General features: G+C 33.6%; 1 protein-coding gene across 1 annotated transcript in view; it reads right to left on the minus strand.

The window, feature by feature from the left end:
- Positions 1 to 25,007, minus strand: part of MICU3 (mitochondrial calcium uptake 3) — a 58,964-nt gene that overhangs the window by 21,805 nt on the left and 12,152 nt on the right. The window contains exons 2-8 of the mRNA XM_087814129.1: positions 22,668 to 22,821; positions 20,035 to 20,066; positions 13,896 to 13,974; positions 11,575 to 11,622; positions 8,802 to 8,884; positions 6,276 to 6,347; positions 2,771 to 2,809 (exon numbers count right to left, since the gene is read on the minus strand). Of these exons, the coding sequence (XP_087670255.1) occupies positions 2,771 to 2,809; positions 6,276 to 6,347; positions 8,802 to 8,884; positions 11,575 to 11,622; positions 13,896 to 13,974; positions 20,035 to 20,066; positions 22,668 to 22,821 (507 nt within the window). The remainder of the gene's footprint in view (positions 1 to 2,770; positions 2,810 to 6,275; positions 6,348 to 8,801; positions 8,885 to 11,574; positions 11,623 to 13,895; positions 13,975 to 20,034; positions 20,067 to 22,667; positions 22,822 to 25,007) is intronic.

A 25,007-nucleotide genomic window follows, 5' to 3' on the forward strand; every position in this document is an offset into this window, starting at 1 on the left:
TCAGGAAAAGCTTCATCATCACTAGGAGAAAAAATAGAAAATAAAAAAACACAAAATAGAAAAATAACAAAATATTAATAAAAATAAAAGTGATATATTTATTTTAACAACAAAATCGAATTTAAGACAAAAACATTTCTAGGGACCTAGGGATAGTATATAATAGAAGAGTCAACTCCCTAAAAAGATATAAGTAATTTATATTCTTAAATAGGTAATAACAATGTTTTAAAATATATAAAATAAAAAATAACAGAATTATAAGTAGAAATTGACAAGTTTATCAATGTAATGTATAATTTTACATACTAACTGACAGATCAAGCAGACAAAAACATTAGTAATGACAGAGATTTAAAAGAATTAATATGTTTGCTCTAATATATATGTATTTTGATATATTACCTATCTTAAAAATATAACCCTGTACCCCAAACTGGAATATACACATTTTTTTCAAACACAGATAACTTATGAATATTGACATTGTTTTAGTCCATAAAACAAGTCTCAACACGTCAAAAAACTGTATAAAAATTAGTACATATTTTGATTTTGACTACAATGAAAGAGTAATTAAGACAATCTTTAAATACTTTAAAAAGTCACACAAGGCATGCTTGTATCATATATACTTGACTTCTGCATTATTTATTCTTTTGAATTCCTTGTATATCTTTTTATTACAGCAGTAAGATCCTGAAGAGTTGGCTATATGAGAAAGGTGAGAAGAATTGGGGTTGTTTGGAACAGAAGAGGTTCTAAGGTGAAGATCCTCATGAACACTGAAGCAAGACCTGCAGTGAAAAGTAATCTGCAGAGCACAGGTGGCAATCTACTGTAGGGGTGATTACACCTTGGAACAGGCTGCTGCAGAGGACACGGAATCTCTGCCTACGCAGTAAAAGTCAAGAGGGCCTCTGCCTTGACGGAGGAACTTCTCCCTAAAGGTAGACTCTTAGGTTATATTCAGCTCCAAGAATTGCACTCAAATTAGACACTTTCTCACTCCAGTTGATCTACAGCTCTGGAAACTAGCAGGTAATTACCAGTTAATTCACAGTATTATACTAATATATTTGTGCAATACATACACCAATGGTATTTCATATAAATTTTTAGGCTACCTGAAATTGTTCTAATTTTAAATGAATTTTCCGTGTTTGCTTGCATTTTTTGAAAATTATTTATGAATTTAAAGGAAACTATAAATTGCCACAGTTGGAAAATGGCTCATGCAATGACATATTAGATTAGAAAAATAAATAATGAAGTCATAAGTATTAACATTTATTAAGTTTCACAGGCATATGGCAGCATAATCTATAAGATTTTTATCTTTCATATTCTTAGACACTTTGAAATAATAAACAGAGAAATCTTTTTAAAATTTTAAGAAAATGGTAGACCTTATTTAATGACAAACAGTAGTGAATTTTGTATCTTATAATATATATAAGTATCTTATAAGGAATCAAAAGACCTAGTCTATCATATGGGTCCCATGGACTTGGCTTGTTCTCCAGCCAATTCTAGGTCCATTCCTTGTGACTTTGGCAAGATACCTTAGGTTAATGTTATATGGAATCAGCCTCCAGTATATGTTCACATCTAGAACAGAGTTAGGTTTTGTATCTTGGAATTTTGATTATCCAACATAGCAGGCAGCATATAGCTGCTTACAGAGTTGCATACTATAACTGAACACTTTGATAATATCCAGTCATTTACCCTAAATTCAAGGCTCTGGTGTAATTTACATAATTTGAGGGATCCTTCTAACCTTGGAAATTAAATGAATCATTCATGTTTACATTCAAAAGGGGCATGGCCTATTTTTAGTTGTTTAGTAGTTGGGCTAACCAACAAGCTCAACGTTCCAGGAGAAAGCAAAGAAGAAAGCTTAGCATAAGAAGAGTACAGCCCGGCCGATGTGGCTCAGCGGTTGAGCATCGACCTATGACCTAGGAGATAGTGGTTCGATTTCCAGTCAGGGCACATGCTCGGGTTGTAGGCTCCATCTCCAGCAGGGGGCGTGCAGGAGGCAGCCAATCAATGACTCATCATTGATGTTTCTATCTCTCTCTTTCCCTCTTCCCTTCCTCTCTCTGAAATCAATAAAATTATATTAAAAAAAAAAGAGTACATGTGGAATATCATTTACAGAACTCCCAACTTTGTGAGGAGGAGTCTGAAACTCATAACCCTCTTTGAGAAACATCATGATACATTCATATATTAAACATATCTAATGTCATCTTATACCAGACTTTTGTATATATCATTGGCAACAGGCAGGCATCAAAGGTTTTAGAAAAAAATTTGGAAGAAATACTGAAAACTAAGAAAAGTCTATCCATTAACATACCTCTGTATTAGAATTGAGAAAATAATGTATATCAGATATGTAGATCTAGTTCTTAAAATACCTGTGTTTGCAGGAGCACAGTTTGAAAATCTGTTCCATAATTTGTATTTTATTCTTTAAATACTGCTGAAAATTATAAAATTTCAATTGTTTACCAGAGTTGTTGTTCACTCACTTTTCTTTATTTTAATCTAAAGTTAAAGATATACAATTACTCTGTAAATTTTATTCTCATAAATCTAGGAAGGAAATAAAACATTTTGACTTGGTTGCATCTTATTATATTCAATAAATTGCTAAACATTTTCAGTAGCAGATACAGCTTTATAGAATGAAATAACATTATCAAGTATATCAGGTGAGGGCTATTCACATAAAGAACATTGAAAGTATTGTACATACACTATTAGTAGGTGAATGGTATCCATACAGTTGAAGACGCTGACATAGAGCACAGAGGGCCAAATGAGGTGTCAAATTTCAGAATGAACCCAAGTATTGCAAAAGAAAAAAAGAAAAAGACAACAAAATAATCAATTAGAAGGGCAAATCATTATGCTACATTCTATATAGAGCACACACACAAGTGGGATAAATGTTAAAGATGAGTAGCAAAGTTTAAAAAATCTCATATAATTAAACATTAAATGAATCTGTGCCCATTCCAACCATTTTCATTGTAACTTTCTGATAGAGAAAGTTGTAACATTCCTCCAAAGCATGCAATTTTATTTAGATATACTTCAGCAATTCTATATGCCACAGGGGGGAAATCTAAATGTAGCATCATGGCAGTGGAAATGGTATGAGACCTGTGATGGAATCTTGTCCTGCCCTTATTAGTGCCATGACCTTAGGCAAGTTAATAAATCTGATTGTTTTCTCATCTGTAAAACAGGTATGGTACTAACCTGAGAGAAACATAATGAGGACCAAATGGAAGTAAAATTTATAATAGTTATAGCACAGAACTTAGCACATGAGTGTCCCAAGAAATGTTGTGTTCATTTCTGTTCTCCCTCTGAAGCATAGTTAATTTTATTTGGCATGTAAATATTTTTAAATTTGGTTTTAATTTTGATTTGGGTATGTAAATATTCAGTTCAAGTAGCTACGTGGTTCTACTAATTCCTTTTTGAGTGTTTATCTCACATACTGCTAAGTGGATACATGTTTTAGCTCATTTACAAATACCCCACAACAATCACATGTGATCATTACTCCTCTGATCCCCTTTGTAAAAATGAAAAAACTGAGCCACAGAGATGTTAAAAACCTTTTTCAAGGTTACCCAGGTAATGAAGGGCAGCGCTAATATTCAAACCCTGAAAATCTGGCTCCTGAGCCTGTGCTATGCTGTCTCTCTGATATAATCCATATATTTTCACTATAAACTAAAATTTAATTGCTTCAAAACTAAAAAATCTCATTAGTTCATATTTGCATTATTTAAAATGTGACAAATATTAATAAGTTACCACTAACTGTCATTAAACACTGTAACAAACATTTGTAGAGAGCTGTATTGTCATAGAGGGCTAAGGCTGTTTTAAGAAATAGTCTCATAGCTAAATTAGGTAAATGAGATTTCACGAGCACTAATTAAACTATGAAAGATAAATACATGTGAGGTCTCCATAGAGATCAATGATTTTAGCATGCATTCCTTTACATAGAAATAAGTTATATACTACTTCTAACTAATTTTTACTTGTTCTTTAAAATAAGTCTCCTTCCCCATATAGCTGTTAGGGAATGCTTCACCGATCAATAGGCATATAAAATAATACAATTTTGGGTATGCTGATATAATTTAGATTTCATAATTCAGATACACTTTCCCTAACTAATCCAAGTTAATGATGTTTTACTATGTCACTATTACAGACTAATTACATTAAGTCACTATTAAATTTACCTTACCTGGGATACAATGAAGTTCAGAGCCAAGTTTTGTGCTGACCCTAGGTTTTCCCAATTTGAGTTGTCTGCTATTATTTCTCTTTCCTCTATCCCCCTGTTACTAGGCTTATATATTTTAGTAAATGTTAATGATTACAATAGTACCTATTGTACTTTGACTGGAAGATCCATAAGTCCTTTCTGGAAGTAGTATAAATAAACAAATAAATAATACATTTAAATTGCTATCCACTAAAATATGATTTACTTTATCAATAAGGTGTATCATGATTAATTAGCATAATTCAATCTCCTAAATGATATTTTAACTTGTCTATCCAGTCAATTATAGCTACTAATATATCAAAATTAAAATAATTGTTTACTCTTTCAATATATTATATTATCTACAGGAAATAAAATTTATGAAGGTATTTAATTCTCTAGTGTTATTTGCTAAGACTCTAAAAAATTGCGTTTATGGGGCTAATTCATATAGGATTTATTGATCACAATTTGAAAACCATGAGACCTGAATTAGAGAACTCTTACTACCCCTTTAATACCTGGCTGACATTGTAATCAATGCTTTGATTTTTTAAAGAGGGCCTTCCATAAGTTTTGTCAGTTAGTATATTGGGGGTGGGTCGATAGATACTGACATAGCAGTCAAACATCCCATGAAATAATATGTATTGCATAATCCCAATAATTTGCTTTTATTAATATAAATATAAATACACACTTTATAAATCTACTGGGATTGAATATGGCACCCATCCTCTACAAATAATATATGTTTTTAAAAAAAACTAATACATAGCCCCAGCCGGGTGGCTTGGTGGTTGGAGCACTGTCCCTGGACACCACAAAGGTTGCAGGTTTGATTCCTAGTCAGGGCACATACCTAGGTTGCATGTTTGATCGCCGGTCAGGTACATGCGAGAGGGAACCAATCGGTGTTTCTCTCACTCTCTGTCTCCTTCCTCTCTCTCAGATCAGTAAACATATCTTCCAGTGAGGATTTAAAAAACAAAACCAAAATCTGACACATATACTTATAACAATGAGAATAAAAATCTTGTAACTCTCTGAAGTTAATTATTTGAATTCCTGGTAGACCAACGCAAGTCACTAATTTGCAAATGAAAAAATTATTTACATGCCAACAAAATTCACCATGTTTCTGCTATCTAAGTACTAGATGAAGAAATATGCTATAGTGAGTAAAAGTGTAGATTTTGGAGTTGGCCAGTCATGGGTTCAAATTTTGGCTTTGCCATTTAATAGCTATGCAATTTTGAACAAGATATTTAACCTTTCCAACTATCTGTTTCTGTATCTATAATTACAGATAATAAGAGAACTGCTGGGTAGATTAAATGAGAAATTGCATGTGAAGCATCTAGTATAGTGCCTGGTAGTAAGGTCTCAGTACCTGTACCTGTTATTTTTTTTTTTTATGTGAACCTGGGATGTTGTCAGGTTGAAAAATTTGGGGCAAGCAAAAGTAGGAAAATGGAGTGAAATGTTGCTTAACTCTACCTTCACTGTAAGAAGAAATCAACACCCCAGAAGAAGAATCTATAATACATACTTCTAAGAATGCAAAATAACATTATTTCCCTGTTTTTGCTTCAACATTCATATTGTTATAGTACCACTAAATTCACTCACATGTATAATTAAATCTTTGCAATTCACCTTTAAATTTTATATGCATAATGATCTGTATTAATCTGGATTAATCAAATCTCATGGATAACAACAATATGAATAAAAATGATTTCATGAATGTAATTATGGATACAGATGTGTAATATCAATATTTGATATAAATATTGATATCGATGCATATCAATACTGAAGCAATTTTTCTACATAAGAACTTCAGAAAGGTTTCAAGAAAGGTACAGCAACAAAGTTACAGACTTTAGTTATTGTTTTCAACATAAGTAATTCTTATGTAGAAAGCCCACCTCTAACTACTATAAATTATTCTTACCAGCAGTGCACGCTTTTCTTCATCTCCTTTAGTTTCTCTCTTTTCATTTTTTTTCCTGAATATCTCTTGAAGCTGAAAAGGAAATCAATCAAGAATCAAATATCAAACAAGAGTTTCTGGGTACCTACCTACCATCCAATACTAGGGACATTCTAAAAACAAAGAAAACAGCTAGCTTCATCCACAAATAACATTAAAAGTACTATAGATATATTTTCTGATACCAATTTTTTTTCCTGAGACAAAGAATTTTATCTCTAAGACACAAAGACATGGAGTTTGTAGCACACACATAAAAAGAGATGAAGCCCACTGGGGTATAAAGAACACTGGAATAGAACTCAGGGCCTTTGGTTTGCGTCCATCTTCTGTTACACACTAATTTTATGGTGGTGGACAGGTCACTTAACTCTTGCTAGGCTCCAATTTGCTTATATATTAAATTAAGATGGACTAGATGACCTCTAAGGTCTTTTCAGTAACTGAGCATTGTGGTGGGAGCATGGGATCTGCATATATAACCCTTGAGCAAGTTACTCTAATTATTCAAGGCTTGTTTTCGGCATCACGAAGATAGTGATAATGCCTTACCTTAGAGGACATTTCCCCCCCTCTGGCTTTATGGAGGTATAACTAACAGGTCTTATTTGAATGCTGTGCAGAGTAAATACCACAAGTAAGTAATTAGCACACTGCCTGTTACATAGTAACTTCTCAATAGACTGTAGCCATTATTATAAATGGCATTATTTCCTCTCTAAAATCCTATTTTACAAATGGAAGCCTAATCCTATCTCTATTAAGTTTTCTGGTGAGGCTGTTGTTCTTGTCTGTGTGATGTAAACAGCTATCTTAATTCTTCATTTCATTTTGTATGGCAATAGTTGAAAGTGAAATAAAATGTATTACCTCCCAAAATATGAAATAACAAAAATACATTACAAAATACAATTTATTAACATAATTTATTTCCATGCTTTTTCTTAGTGGAAAGTTTTTCAGCAAAGGTAATTAATAACCACTTTGTAAATAGGCACGAGAATCACAGATTTTAAGCCTCTACAAATAACTTAGCCAAACTCCACCTTCTGCTTTCAGAACTCTTTGCTGTTTACAAACAACCAACATCACACATGGGGCAGCAGTACAGCCACAGCTTTAAAGAGAGGGCAGCTTTAATGAGTTGGAGTGGAAACAAAAGTTCTACATAATCATTTTTACCTCCCATCTTCACAAAGGGACAGTATTCCAAAAGACACAGGCAACTTCCAATGGACTGAGTTCCAAAGGTCAATCTTTAAGTCAGTGGGGTGTAACTTGGCAGTGTTGCCACAGAAAGACTACTGATAATTATTTAGATTACTAGGCCTATTTTGAAAATCCTAAAATATGTTAAGAACATATCTCTGTCTTTGTAATGAAACTGAACACTCTCACCTCCTGGCCATCCTGAAAATGACTAGAGTGAGGGGTGCTCCATGGCTCCAGCTTCAATGGCTTGGCTCAGGGACTGTACCACGGGACAAGGGCTACGTGGGCATTAGATTGAACCTTTTGATAGATACCAGTAAGTACTCAACTTGCCTCCTTTTGAATGGTTACTAATTAGCTTTTGTTGAGGATTTTTATCTCTTCTCTTTCCTACCATGGAAAAAAATTATTTCATAGTTTTTCTTCCATGTTCCAGTCTCTGAATAAAATAGTAATGAGGTTTTCTGAGGGATTTTTTAGTAGCTTGTTACAAAGGAAAAATAGGAAATAAAATGGCTATATATATGTTAGTTTTTACTAGGAGAGTATAGGTAAACATAGAGTTGAACATAAATGCTAAGGGTAGATTGTGTTAATGTAAGGAATAAATTAATATTAATCTCTATTTTGGAGAGAAAAAAATGAAATAGGTATTTTGCCACAGAAGAAGGTGCAGTAATACATGGGTAAAAAGAAACTAGAAAAATTCTGGAAGGCAGGGTGGGGGTGATAAGATGAAGGATAAGATGAATGACGTTGCCAGACCAGCACCAAGGCTGCACCAGTCAGGTGAGCAAGATCAAAGGACAAACACCGAGAGGCAGTCTCACTCCTCTCTCTTTAGGCCAGCCTTCCGTCAGAGGCAGGAGAAGAGAATAGGAAAATGGGAGCAAGACTGGAATATAGCAGAAACAGATGAGAGAGAAAAGGAAGAGAAACTATCCTCAACCCTGTGATGAGAGGGGAGGAGCACTAACGGCATATGTAACACCACAGGATTGCCTGTTGTCCACGCAACAGAAAATGTTCGACACATTTCAAACTTCCAGAAAAATGTGTAAACAACTATGATCATCTTTATACATGGAATATAATTTATATTTTTACAATGTAAAAATCATTCAAAGTACATGTGAATATACTTCTTTATTAAATTAAGGTGAAGACATCAAATTTTCACTCTTTTTTCTACAACACTATTTCAGATAATGCAAAAACAAAATATAAGGAAACAATATTTAACTACTGATAAAATTCAGCATATAATATACATACCACCAAAAACTCCTTTTTGTCCACCATCTCATTGCCATCAGTGTCAAACATGTTGAAAGCTATTCTAAAACCTGCATGTGGCTCTGAAAAGACAGAAGAGTATTTGGGCAAATGGCTTTAAATTACAAAATCCATATTAGTTGTAAGCAGTTATTTATATTTGGTACAGAAATATTTTCTTCAACCAAGAAACTGAAACCAACATGTTACTATCAGGTAAATATAATTAAAGTTGTATATAAGTATACACAGGTCTGCTTCATATATTAGCACATTTAGTAACAGAATTGATAATATACTTTAAAAATATTGTGTGATACTTGTTGCATTGCACTGACAGTAACATTTGGCTACCTCCCTTCTAAAAATAAATATGACACAGTAAACTAGTCCAAATTCTGGGGAAAATTATAATGGAAATGACCTATGAAAATAAATGTCAAGCATGAGAGGTTACATATTTGGGTTTAAACTTTTAGAGGCTTCAAAACCAGAAAAATGAAATAAAAGGCTTAAATAATTAATTACCAGTTACCCCCAAAATACAAGGAATAATTACTTTTCTGAAAGAGACAGGCTTTCACACCCTATGAAAGGCTTTAATTTCGTGAATCTAGAAAGAGGTTCAATCCTCTCTCTCTCTTCACTTCTAAAATATAAAAAAGAAAACTTGGACACAAGAAAACCTGAACATGTTAAAAGAGCTCAGTGTACATGCCTTTTACAAAACACTTGACCTACTCTTTTGAGATGACTGGCAAAAAGTTTAAAAAGGGACCTCCCACAGCTACACTTGCCACTACCTGTTGTGAAATCTTGAATATAGCAAAAGAGAAGCACATAGACCTACTTTCTTAACCAGTAATAACTGTCTCTGAAAATAAAGGAAATAGAAGCCAATCTTTTATGCAAGTTCATTTATTGCATGTATTTTAGGATTCTAAATTTACTTTCATTATTATTCACTTGAGAAAGAAAGAAAAAGCTACACTATCTCTAATGACCAAGTTTTAAGCTTTAAAAAGACCATGAAAATACAGAGAGAGAAAGGATGCCCTAACAACCATTGTTTGGAAGGGAAAATAAAGTCAAAATAATAAAAAGTAAAGAGAAGAAACTATAGACAGGTAACAGAATATCTAACCCACCTCCTGCCAGCCCTCTTTTCACATTTTTCTTGATTCTAATCTAAACAATATCCATAATTTTAAAATTCAAACTTCTAGAAGTTTCTAAGAGGGGTCCTGAACTCCAAAAGAAGATTTATAGCATCCCAAAGTCTTTACCTTTCCATAGTAAGCAAAAACCACCATATGTGTTTTTCCAACACCCTTAAACCATACCTCGTCCCATCTTGGCTTTCTTAACTAGTTCTGTTTTAGTCTTACCTATCGCTCTACTAACTTCGAATTTAGTATCCACAGTCACTCTAGCTAACAAGGTAACTTTTTACTGAGTCTTTGGGATACTTTTTGGCACCCGCTCCTCTAATTTTCATGGCAGCATTCATCATCAACTGAACTCAAGTCATCATCATCTTGTTTCCATGTATCTCCACAAATCCCCACAAAGGGAAATTCTGCTGCAGATATTCTTTCATTCTTTTTCTTTTTTTAATCCTTACCAGATGGTATTTTTTCCATTGCTTTTCAGCGAGAGTGGAAGGAAGAGAGAGAGAGAGAGAGAGAGATTGAGAGAAACATCGATGTGAGAGAGACACATCGATTGGTTGCCTCCCGCACTTGCCTTGACTAGGGCGGGGGATCGAGCCTGCAACCGAGGTACGTGCCCTTGGCTGGAACTGAACCTGGGACCCGTCAGTCAACGGGCCAACGCTCTAACCACTGAACAACCACACCGGCCAGGGCACGATATTCTTTCATTCATGTCTTTCTTTACTCAGTCACCAACTATGTTTTAAAGGCTACCATGTGTCAAACACTGTTCGTGATACAAAAATGGACAAAAAAGGGAAAAAACTTTACCTTTATGGACCTTCCACTCAAGGTGGTGAGATAGACAAGAACATGTAAACCTATAAACAAATACTTTCAGACACCCCAAGTGCTACGCAGAAAAGAAAACCCTGTAAAGGGATAAAAGGGAGAGATGGGGCAGGGAGCTAGTTTAGAAAGGATCATAAGGATCTTGAGCAAAAGCACTAAAGGCAGAGGGAGGAGAAAGTGCACACTTCTGAGGTGGGAATAAAGGAATAGAAAGGTCAGGCGGCTGGAGAACAGTTCCACCATTAAACGCACTGAAATTTAACTGAAAGCCTTAGTAAACCATTCATATAGTTTATAAGAATTGCTGCATATAAGAGGAAGATAAAAGTGAGGCTGTCTGAGGATGTATGATGGGCATTCTGATAGGGCTACTAGTTAAAAGATTCATTCTTCCACACTAGTCTTGCAGAACATGTGATTCAAATGAGTGTAGCAGGAAATTTACGAATCACTACAAGCCCTGACGTTCAGGCTCCCATGTAGATTAAACCTGACCTTTAGGCTTTCATGCAGATTAAACCGCAGGGATTGATATACGATAGCAAATTTATAATTTATGAACATTTTACTACTATACTGTAAGCCATGATAATATTTTGACTTGGGACATGCCATGCTTAGCATCTTCCATGGCCCAACCAACTGAGCCACACTAACCAGGGCCTACAGTGATTTTCAATAGTAAGAGAATCTAAGAAAGATTTGCTTTCTAAAATTCTGATTTAAAAAAAATTGCATCCAGAAATATATTTAATGAATACACTTACTTGTTAAAATACACAAAAGAAAAAGATATTCTGTGTAAGAAATCACACCTAGAAGAAAAAGAATACCAGTTATGCTATGTAAAAAAATTACTTTTTCTACATATTTATCAAGTAAAATGTAATAGCAATAAGTAATATTAATAAAGAATTTACAGTTTTAAAGAAGATGCTAAGTATTGTTTTAAATGAGGCTAAACTGTTATTATAAAATCATAGCAAAAAAAGCAACAAAATTAATTTTACTTTCATTGTTTCATATGTCTGTAGAAACCCATATAAAATTCCCATTAATGCTTCCAGATATATTGGCAATAAAAATCAAAATTATAATGTTTACTTATAGCTATAACTTTTAAACTTATGGCTAGTTTTCAGTGTATGAATCAAACATAAAATAAAAAGTTTGGAAATGGTTAACATTTTAAAGTGTTAGTAACAGTTGAATAAAACATTCAGACATTCTTGCTTAGAATTTTGATTTCTGAATTGCATCCAAAGAGCAAAACTCTATAGTTATCCTTTTTCTGCCATCAAATTATCATCATCATCGATCAACTTAATGCTTCTATTAAATGTAATCTAAGAAATTTTTATTTTAATTACATGGCTTATACTTTTTGTATATTGCAGCCTGAGTTCTCTGTAATCCCAGAATTACAAACTTTAAAAGGAGTTAGTTCGGCGTAAATAAAAATATACATCCTGTTACTCAAATTCTTGCTTTTGGACTATAATACTCAAAACTAGAATTAATGCATTTACTGACTTTCCAAGTGGATCCTGAGAAAATTAAAATCTGGAGTAAGCCAATAACACTTACCCAGATATCAGATAGTCCTGATGTTTGGTGAAAGGGTATAAAAAATCCTTACACAATCAGATTGTGAACTTTAAACCTCCATTTTATCTGGTGTCCTCTGAGGCTACCTCTTTGTGACAGAACAAAGAGAAGAGGGGTCTGTCAGGCAGTCTGTCAGGAGACATGAAGGGAAAGAGCAGGAGCCCTGAAAGCATTCCCCTCTTTTGTTTATACTAGAATATTGTGACCTATAGACATAGTTCTGGTTGACTGCCATGACTGTTACGGGAGAAAGATTGTGGAATGGTCAATGTGTATAAAGATACAATACCTAGATTCCACAGGGATCCCTCAAAAGGAAGACAACAAAGGAGAAGGAAGCACCAATACAGGGGAAGGAGGAGATGGGGGAGTGGGTGCTCTGTCTCCACAGTCCCCTCTACTAACTGCCAGCCAAAATGATTTGGGGGAGTATATATCCTGATCTTACCATCCCACCCCAAGAGTTGAATGGCAATATTTAAGACAACTTCCAGGAAGAAAATTCTAAGAGTTTTAAAGATACCTTGGCCCAGATTTTGCAAAGATTTAAAAACCCTATGTTATGAAAAGCCTAAAATAAGAGATAAAAAGTGTCTCCTCCTTTCAGATTCCATAAGAACCAGGTGGAAGCAATTTTAATTTCTAATTTTACTTAGATAAAATATATGGATTATAACTACTTTAAACTATTTGTCTTCATGCTACAGTAAATACATTTTCAAACCAGTACTGGTTAAAACTGATGAAAAAGAAAAAGGTAGCTTTATATAATTTCTTTAATATTTTTATTTCACATATTCTTATACTTGAGAATATAAAAATTACATTTCAAAGAAACATTCCTTTTTAAGATTAAATTAATCTTAAAGATTTTATTAGTTTTTGCATAAATGTGTACAAAAATTACACTGCAAAAGAAAATTGCAGTAAAAGCTATATAATTTGACTGTATGTATGAATTAGTGAGTTAAATGAGACACACAGATACTGATAATAGAGTAGGTTGAAATAAGTGAATTTTGCAGTAAATGTTGTTTTAAAAGACATGTTCAAATTGGGTGGTCAATGACAAATCCAATAACTTTTTCAAACTGATTAAATTTAGGAAAATCTATAATTCCCTGGAAGTAAAACATACAGAGATCAGTATTTTTAAAAAATGCTTTCTGTGGATAAATATAGCCTACACTTCTCAATATGCTTAAAATGTTTTTTTAACCTGTAATAGTTAATTTTGTTGTAAAAAATTCCGACGATATAAATTATATAAAAAGTAAAATAAAAACCACCTTTAATTCCACAACCTAGAAACAACTATTATTTATATTTTTGTGTTTTTCTCTTCAACAGTTTTTTCTCTATACGCATATACACACACATAGCTGTAAAATTATTTTAAGTATGAGGAAGTCTGTATATATAAACAGTATAAGTGATATTGTGTCAATATTAAAATGCCTAAGTACTAAAGTTAACTTACCTCTTTCTTTAAGATTTCGAAATAGCTTTGATGATCCTTTCCAAACTGGTGGTGTTTCTGAGAGCATCTGATTTAATTCCTATGACATAAGGTATCATAATGCTGATTAATAGGTAAATTAATTATAAATAAGATAAAAAGTATTTAAATGCCTATGTAAAAAAATTCTTCACTTAGAAGACCTGAGACACAGCTGTATTTATCCTATTCTCTACCCATAGTTCATTCAACCACAAAATCCAATATTTTCCATAGTCCAAACATAAAATAAATGATAAAGATGTTACAACTGGTAGCTCAATTAGAGCTACTAAAAATTTCAAATAAATTTAATAATTAGAATAACATATACATGATAATCAAATTAAGATAAAACAGTGAGTTTAAGTAGTGGAGCCAGTTAGAAAAGGACAATTTCATGGAAGTCACTGGAAAAGGTTGACTTCCTAATTAAGGTCAGAGACAATCCCCTGGCTTCACATACTGTTCTCTGTAGTCCTTTTGGATTTAGGGGGCTTTATGGCAGAAGTAAATAGACAAAGGATTATACCAGGAAGGAATGAAGAGTATTTTCATAGTGACACAAAGAATTATGACATTAGATGAAGTGGGAGGACAAGGACATTAAGTTATTGTGTATACTTTCAATTTTTTTTCTAATTTTAACTTAAATATTCATTGAAGAACACAGGTTTCAATTATGATAGTCTGTGATGGTTGTTTTTTAATCAAACTATCACAGCTGGGGGGGGCTATTTTGGAAAATTTAAACATCTGAATTACTCTTTAGATACTAAAACAATTTTGAATTTATTGTATGTACTGTGTTGAAAATAAGTGAAAATTATGGTTCGGTTAAATGTGAAGAAAAATTATTAGAGGATTTGGTGAGATAACTTAAATAATTTGAAATTTAAAAATAGTCTGCTAAGTAACATACTGAAGAAAACACTAGAAACCACCACTTCTATTTCCAGACCTGATTCTTGCTACTCAAAGTCTGGTTACCCAATAGCCCCAGCATCATTACCTGGGAGGTTGTTAGAAAGGCAGACTCTCAGTTCCCGTCCCAGACCTCCTGAACCAGAATCTGTATTTTTAACAAGATGTCCAGGTGACTTACGTACATTCAAGTTTAGAAACACTTTAGATGAACCGTTCCTGATGTAGTTGTACCTAAAAATGTTCTGTGACATTTATAAATTGTCTTTTTCATTACAAAGTGGAGTTTGCATGCAAATAGGGACTCCCTGGGTGCCAAGGACGAGAGAGGTATTTTTAGGGGATTTATGGACTCCTTGAAGCCCATCTGTGAATCCTGGCTTTCATTTCCTTCACAGTGTTATCTCTGCACTGCACGTAACAGATGCCACCAGGTAATGGGTAGCAATGGCAGAGACATAAAAATTCAGGTATGAATGATGATGAGAAGCTGGGATACTTACTGTTTAAACAACACTAAACTCAAATATTTTTGTTAGAGCAAGAAACTAAAAAACACTTTGAATGCGTTTTATATATTTAATTTTTACCATTCAATTATATAAACTTCTCTTTTATTTTCACTGTTTCCATGTATTCAGCTTAAACTTAGCCAGTGTTTAAGACCAAAAAAACTACCTTTCATTGAGTGCCCTCAATGTGGCTGGCGATGGGCTATTACAAAATCTCATTTAATTCTAAAAGACAATCCTCATTTGTATACTTTACTGCGTCTTAAAAAACATAAGTAACTCACCTGAGGTCACATAACTAGTAAGTGGCTGGCCAGATCCTGACTGACTCTAAGCAGCTTACTTCAGTAATAATTTAGTTTCCTCTGATCTAGATCATCCAACTGACACAGTCATTTTCATCTTTTGTTAACTTTAAGGACAGTTAAATTTTATTAAACTCGGTATTTCCATTCAAGCTGGGAATCTCTCTCCCCACTCCAGTACCTACCTTAGTCTCTCATATGTAGTAGTGTTGTATAATAAAGAAGTTGATTAGCCTTTGTCCCAGGTTCCTGGGAAGAGACTCTATATCATCGATCACATCTGAGTTTAGGCTAAGGAGAGAGGGCTCAGGAAGGGGGCTGGTCACCAGAAAGAACCACCATGTGATTAGAGTGTTGGGGCTTTCAGCTAGAGAAAACTCTGGGGAGGGGAGAGAAGAGGGACTAGAGATTGAGTTCAATCATGTGGCCAATGATCCAATCAATCGTACTTGTGCAATGAAACCCCCAATAAAAACTCTTGACACCAAGCTCAGTGGAACTTTCAGGTTTGTGAATAGGCTGATGTGCCATAAGAGTGACACACCTGATTCCATGGGGGGAAGGCAGAGCAGCTCTGTGTTTGTGGCCCTCCTATACCTTGCCCTATGTATGTTATCATTTGGCTGGTCCTTATTTGTGTCCCTTATAATAATTATAAACTATAGTTTTAAGTGTAGAAGGTTCTTGAGTTCTATGAGTCAGTCTAGCAAATTATTAAACTTGAGGTGAGCTGTGGGAACTGCCTGGATTTGCAGCCAGTCTGTCAGAAGTATGGGTGGTTTGGGGACCCTTGAACTTGCAGCTGGCTCCTGAAATGAAGGCAGTCTTGTTGGGGGCTGGGTCCTTAAACCTGTGGAGTCTGATGATAACTCTGGGTGGTTAGTGTCAGAATTATATTGCAGCATTGCAAACAGGTAGCAAATAAATACTTGCTGGATTGAATTCAGTTACCTAGAATTATAGTTGCCTTTTAAAGGTGTATTTATATAGTATTTTGTTATTGTTGTGGTAATAATTAAGTCATTTTCTATATATTGTTTAGTAACTTACTCTTTGCATTTAATATATGGGCATATTTTCCTGCCAAACATTTTTCATTTTCATTTTAATAGCTACATAGCAGTTGTCTATAGTAGCAGTTCAGAAACATAACTCTTTATACTCCTAAAAATTATTATGGACCCAAAAGAGATATTATTCATGTGGGATATATCTATAAATATTTAATGCATGTGGAAATAGAAACAATAAAGTTTTAAAACAAAAATACACAAGTACATATTCTATTAACTGTCAGAGTGATGGCGCCATCACGCACCAGGCGGCCGCGTGACAGGATGAGAGAACTAAAACAAGTACCTTCTCAGTGTTTTATGAAAATCGTTTTGACCTTATGGAGCCCTAAAAAGGTCTCTGCATTTTAAGAATGGCTGGTCTATATTATTCTGAACTGGCTGTTTTATTTAACCTTATGTTTGCTCAGTCTATTCATGTTGACATACATAGCTCTAATGTATTTATTCATTTTAGCTCTGTATTACTGTATTTGTCCTGATATGCCTATTTTACAGTTCTATTCATTTCTCTACATTTATATTGTTTCCAATTTTTTTCTGCTATTACAATCAATGCTGCAGGAAATACGTACAGGACTCCTGGTATAAACACGCAAATGTTTCTCTAGTATACATACCTAGAAGTAGAATTTTTCATGTACATTTTCAACTTTATTAGATACTGTCAAATTTCCCTCAAAAGTGAATATACCAATTTACATTCTCACCTGGTCCTTCTCTTCTTATCCATGCTAATTATTGGTATTGTTAGATTTCTGGAAGCTGACAATCTGATGGTTGTGAAATAGTATCACATCTGGTTTAATATGCACATCCCTGATTACTGTGACATTGATCTCCTTTACATATATATCTTTTCTATACTGATTTATAGTAGTTCTATATGCCTACAAGACACTTAAACTTTACCATTAAAATGTTTCAAGCATATTCTCCCATTTGTCATACATCTTTCAACACTGTTGACACTATCTTTTGGTATGTCACAGTTCTTGATATTTAACATACTAAAATTTGCCAATAATTTCCTCTGAGTTTTGCTTTACCTGTCTTGTCTAATAAACCCTCCGGGGCCTCTCATTTTGCTTCCAATATATCAGAATTTTTGTTTGTCAAAAATAAGACCTTAATCCACCTGAAATTTGCCCCAATGTAAGAAAGACTATTGTTCCAATACCTAAACGTCAATCCCTTCTCCAGTGATTTATAGATGTTCCCATACATGCCTGGACTCTATAGTCTGTTATGTTGATCTACTTTTTAAAAAAATTATTGTAATAATAACAATACCACATTAATCATTATACCTCTATTATTAATCTTAACATGAGACAGGCCCAACTGTTCTCATCCCAATTTTTCAGAATTGTTTTGAAAATTTGGGGCCCCTTACTCTTCCAAACAAATCATCCATAAACATAATATGAAAAAAAAATTCCTTTTGCAATTGCAACAAAAAGAATAAAATACCTAGGAATAAACTTAAAAAGGGTGTGAAAGGCCTATTTACAAAAAACTACAAAGCATGATTAAAAGAGGATGAGAGAGATACGAGGAAATGGAAAGACTTCCTGTTCATGGATTCTAAGAATCAACCTAACTAAAATGTCCATATTACACAAAGCAATATACAGATTTAATGTAAACCCCATCAAAATCCCAATGGCATTTTTAAAGAAATAGAATAAAAAAGCATCAGATTTCATGGAGCCACAAAAGACCCCGAACAGCCAAAGCAGTCCTCAGAAAAAAGAATGAAGCTAGAGGTATCACACTCCCTGACTTCAAATTATACTACGAAGTGGTGGTAATCAAAACAGCATATTGTTGGCAGAAAAACAGACGCACAGGCCAATGGAATAGAATTCAGAGCCCAGAAATAAACCCACATATATATGGGCAAATAATTTTCAATGAAGAAGCCAAAAACATACAATGGAGAAAAGAAAGCCTCTTCAATAAATGGTGCTGGGGAAACTGGAAAGCCACATACAAAAGAATAAAACTAGACTGCTGTATGTCCCCATATACAACAAAAATTAACAAAAAATGGACCAAAGACCTAAATATAAGACCTGAAACAATAAATTACAAAGAAGAAAATATAGGTATTAACTTATGGACTTTGGTCTTAGAGAAGATTTTTATGAATTTGACCACAATGGCAAGGGAAGTAAAGACTAAAATAAATGAATGGGACTATATCAAACTAAAAAGCTTCTGTACAACAAAAGAAACTGCCAAAAAAAACAAAGGGCAACAAGCTGAATGCGAGAAGATATTTGGAAACAGCTCTGACAAGGGGTTGATATCCAAATACATAAAGAACTCATACAACTCAACAACAAAATAACAAACAATTCAATTAAAAAATGGGCAGAGGACCTGAACAGATGCTTCTCCCAAGACATACAAATGGCCAACGTATATATGAAAAAATGCTCAACTTCACTAGCTATTAGGGAAATGCAAATCAAAACTACAATGAGAGACCACCTCACACCTGTTAGAATGGCTATTATCAACAAGACAAGAAATAATAAGTGTTGGAGAGGTTGTAGAGAAAAGAGGAACCTTCATTCACTGCGGGTGGGAATGTAGACTGGTACAACTACTACAGACAACAGTCAGGTAGTTCCTCAAAAAACTAAGAATAGAGTTACCACAGGACCCAGCAATCCCTCTTCTGGGTGTCTACCTGAAAAATTTGAAAACATTTATTCGCAGATATATGCAGCCCTATGTTCACTGCAGCATTATTTATGGTGGCCAACACATGGAGACAACCCAAGTGTCCTTCAATAGGTGATTGGATAAAGAAGATGTGGTATATATATGTAATGGAATACTAATCAGCCATAAGAAAGGATGAAATACTGCTATTTGCAACAACATGGATGGACCTTGAAAATATTATGCTAAGAGAAATAAGTCAGTTGATTTCACTCATATGTGGGATATAAAACTGAAACTCACAGACACACATAACAGTATGGTAGTTACCAGAGGGAAGGGGTAACTTATTAGGTATATGCATGCACTGTTCTAGAACTTAAGCCTGGGAGTAGGACTGCTAGGTATAGGATATGTAGATCTTTAATTTTAATAGATATTGCCAAACTCTTTTCCAAAGTGGGTATACCAATTTACATTCACACATGAGAGTTACCACTGATCTACATCTTCAAATGGTTCTTGATTGTAATTTAATTTCCAGAAAATATATATACCACACTGTGTGTGTGTGTGTGTGTGTGTGTGTCAGAGAGAGAGTGAGAGAGAGAGAGCGCGCACTTTAACTTACCGGTTTGGAGAGTGACTTCCATGTTTTAGCAACTATAATAAACAAACATAATAATTAGATAATACTTAATGTCATATATATCCAAATTCAGTAACTATCAATAACCATAACTCACACCACCAAGCTTTTATATCTAAAAGGCAAAGTTACTCAAGATTTGGATCCAAGATATTTTATTTATGGTATGTATTTATTCCATGTACTATAAACTATTTATAATATATAATATAAGTGCAATAGGAAACACATTTTCCATAATCATCATCTTACTTCGGGGATTTCTGGATTTATAAAGTTAATTTACTTCATGTTAAACATCCTATGGTCTTAAAAACACAGATAATGATATTTATTAAATAGTTATACTAGAATATAAAATATTAACATAGAGGAACTATAATTTTCAGGTGTTACCAATGATCTCTGCTGCGTTAGTATCTCTGATTACAATTCAAGGGTCAGGTCTCTGCAGGGTGAATGGGAGGATGGGGCCAAAGAGAAATTGATGAATGAGAGGGCAAATAATGTGAGACAGAGTCTCATCCTGCTCTCCTACCTTCTCCCCTAAGACTGTCACAGCCAAATAAAGCACCAGCGAGCACTTTCCCGTTGGTTCCTCTTCACATTTCTGAAGATCTTGAAAATCACAAACCTTACAATACTGGAATAAATGTGAGCCATATTGCTGTTTCCTTTGCTCAGATTTGAACACCGAGTATCTAATGATTGCCCAAGAATTATCTGCAGGTTTATATGGGATGCAGTCCCATCATAAAGCTGAATTAGGAACTGGCAAATATTAAGTATTTTAGCTATATTACAGTAATGACAACCAATAATATTCCTACATGGCAATGTGGTTATTTCTGTATAATTAACCATAGTTAATGTAAACAACATATCAAATTCAAGACTATAAGGCAGGCATTTCTTTGCTCTATAACTTTTTCTTTCTTAAGTAATATGTCATCTTAAGATCAAAAGGGAGTATGTTTTAAAATTTAACATACTGACTTCTACGCAGATAGGTTTCTTCTCCATGTAGCAACAACACCCTTTCTTTACCCAAGATAGTTTATACAGACATGTAATCAAGTGATTAAAGTCATAGGTCTATAAAGCAGAATTCAGCATTTAACCTTAATAATGATCTATATACATTCACTTTTAAAGACATCCTCCTTTTCATAATGAACAATGTAAATAACATTTATTATTCTGTTGCTTTTGAAATATAGCAATAAGAAAAATAAAGGGCACAAAAGTGAATACACATGCTCTGATGAATGTTCAGAAGCTATTCATCAAAAGAGGCAGTTAGACACACGAGTTCTGTAGGGTTTATGAGATCTCCAGGGTAAATTATTCACAAGAGACATATTCATTCTCCCGGATATGTCACCATGTTCAATACTGTTAGCTCTTTCTTATAAAGACTAAAGAGCCATTAAGATTGTTCTTCAAAGGATTTTCTGATTTTCTAAACTATTTATTTAATGTGAAGTTACTGCATATATAAATATAACTTGGGTGAAGAGGGACTTCAATTCTATTGGATATATTTTATTTCTTAAAGCTACAGGTTGATGTTCATTTTATTTTTAATATTTTTATGTATATCTAAAAATTTTTAATAATACATCTTATAAAATAAAAATTAGAATATTTTAAGCTATGAGAATAAAAAATTACTTATTTTAGTTCTAGAAGGGAAATTCACCTTTTAGGTTCTATTTAAGTAGGTAAAATAAGAAATTTTATCAATTTCAAACACAAAGTTACAATCAACAATCAGATGTATATCTCAATAACATTTATTTCTACTATAATCATTAAGCACATGTTTACACAGAATACTTTTTTCCCTGTTGATGTCACCATAAAATTATATTAAAGATTTTTTAAATTATGGTTATGAATTTAAGTAATAATAATGAGGAGGAGGATAGCTGCCAACTTTTATTAGGTAATTATTGTGTGTCAGGTACTACAGTAAACACAACTGATATATTCAATCCTCAAAAAAACTCATGAGGCTGTTATTCTTTTTATTTTCATAAGTGAGGAAACAAAATATTAAATAACTTAACCAAGTTCTTAAAGCTACTAAATAAATGCCAAGGTTTAAACAAAAGTCTGTCTAATTTCAATATACTTTTCCTATTTTTAAATCTGTGAGGCAGATTTTGCTCACATACTTCATGAAAAACAACATAATGCAACAATTAAATACAAGAGCAGATATGAGAATCCAACTGTCTTCTATTAAGTCAGACATTAAAGAGACTTGCAAAAACGTATATATTGCCAAAAAGTTTGTGAACCATTGCTCTAACACGAGGAAAGGTGAAAAACAATTAGCTTATATTTACACTGCAGGAGCCACGACAAATATAAGAGATATAGGCAGAATTCTTGCCTACGCCTAACTTCAAAGCCAGTCCTCTGAATTACTCTGTTTAGGCTGGATATAGGAATTGACTAGGCAGAACATAAGTTTTACATTATAAAAAATATCAAGAGTAAGGTGGTGTTTAAATTTAATGTACTGAGAAAGAGGGAACAGCTGAAAGTTTCTGAAAAGAGAAGATATACCAATAGGAGTTTATAAGAACTATAAAATATATACTTACGTTTGGGTTCATCTGTTGTAACAGCCAAAATAAAGTCATATGGAGTCATGAATAACTGCCCTTCACATTCTATAGAAGCAAACAAACGAAATCTCCTTTCCCGAGATGTAGCATAGAGGTCTAAGTCTTCAATGTCTGTTCTACCCATAGCAACCTAAAGTTAAGAAAGCAAATAAATTTTGACTATGTAAAATAACATTCCCTTTCAGAATATAAATGCATATAATTGTGTTAAAAATGAATAGAGTAAATGAAAATTTGAAAATAGTCTTCTAAAGAACTTAATCATTTTATACACAAATTATCCACATGAGTACAATGAATTAATACTCCAAAGATCCTACAATGAGTATTATTAAGGACCTGAAGATTTTAAACTGGAACTTTGAAGGAGCTGTGATTTATATCTTCAGTTTCAGTCTTAGAGAACATTAAATTTCTGAGCTAGTAGTTTCTCTAGAGCAGCAATTTTTCAACCTTTTTCATCTCACGGCACATATGTATATATAGATATGTAATGAAATATTATTCAGCAATAAAAAACAATGAAATCCTGCCATTTGTGACAATATGGATCGACCTAGAGGGTACTATGTAAGTGAAGTAAGTCAGAGAAAGACAAATACTGCATAATTTCACTTATATGTATAATCTAAAAAAATGAACAAACAAAACAAAACAAAAATAGACTCATAAAAACAGAGAACAAGCTGATGGTTGCCAAAGAAATTATCATTTTCAGGTACTTTGTGGATTCTCTAAGTCATGCTGACATAAGATCGGTGGCTTAAGTGGTAGAAGTGATAAAAATTTACATTTTTAAATTATCTCATCTTGCCAAAGGAAATAAAAATATGTGTCAATGCAACTATATTCTCTGGAATTTCCAAACTCAGACCTTTGTAACTTGTACTTAGATGTTACTTCTTAAGGTAGTAAAACTAGGGCCTTCCGGCAACAGAGTGCATCATTACCCCTCCTAAGAACAACAGAAAGCAAAGGTTCACTGCCCAGGCACAGTGTCATGTTACTTCGGGTCAGCAATTTGAAAATTTACTCTGTGGTAAGGTCTGGTTTTCCCAAGCAGGCAAGATTAAATGCCAGATAAAGGATTCACTACTTGACAATTAGAGAAACTGATGCCTACAAGCTGATAATACCTGAAAGAGGTAACTTGAAACAATTATATCAATTATCTAAACACTGTATAATGCATTACCTCTTAGCAGCCAAGAAACAGAGACATGAAAATGAAGAATGGAAAAAGGAAAAATAAAAACCATTTGTATTAACCAAAATTGTTTACTTATCTTTATTACTGTCTTTTAAAAAAACCCCACACATTTGTTTTATATTAACTTAAATCAATATTAATTTTTAAAAATAAAGAATGATTAGGAAGTTTACTTGATTACATGTAGAAAGTTTAGAATTTTATGCCCTGATACTGGAAACTATACCAACATTTTATAAAACATTAAAAAGGACATATCTTTAAAATTTGGATTTTTATTTTATATTTTCTGGGCAAAAATCTTATAAGATGTACATGAGACTATTCACATCTACTTTTATTCTAGCTAAAACGATGTTCATGGAAGTATTATGCTTGCTTTCTCAAATGGCTTCAGGCTTATTTAAAAGCTTCTAAGAAGATAAAAGGAGTAACATTTTTTTTGCTTGTTGGGTGGTCGAAAGGTTAAACATCAAATTCCCAGTGTGGGAAAATCCCAAAGTACTCTAGATGAAATGTTTTGATGCTTAGTAAATGTATCTATATGGAAATACACATAGCTTAAGACCATTTTCCTGGCTGAGATCAAATAGAAAAAAGCAGCTGTAAAATAGACAAAAAAGAGTGACCATTTATGATGTTAAAGTGTCCACAAGCTGATAATACCTGAAAGAGGTAACTTGAAACAATTCTATGTAGTAGCTAACATGACCGGGTTGTTCATACACCATTTCTCTCCTGCTCTTTGCAGCAAGGCTACTGGCGAGAGCTGCCCACATCTCCGGTCTCTGATTTCCTCTCCCTCGGCAGATTCTCCCCTCCACCACTCCACTAACACTGCTTGTGAAGGTCATCGATGGCCTCATTGTTTATAAGTCCAAAGGTCAAGTTTCAGTTTTCATCTTACAGCGTCTGACACCGCTGATAACTCTTTTCCTTGAAATAATTTTTCTCAGTTTCCAAGGCCACACTTTCCTGACTGTCGTCCTACTCCTCTGGCAGTTCCTTCTCGATACTTTTGCTGGTGCTTCTCACTACACAGTGCCCTATGGCCGCTCCACTCACAGTGCCCTATGAACCTCCTCTCTTATTTTAATCTATAATTA

This window comes from Miniopterus natalensis, chromosome 2, assembly GCF_054644295.1.
Source record: "Miniopterus natalensis isolate mMinNat1 chromosome 2, mMinNat1.hap1, whole genome shotgun sequence".
Taxonomy (NCBI): Eukaryota; Metazoa; Chordata; class Mammalia; order Chiroptera; family Miniopteridae; genus Miniopterus; species Miniopterus natalensis.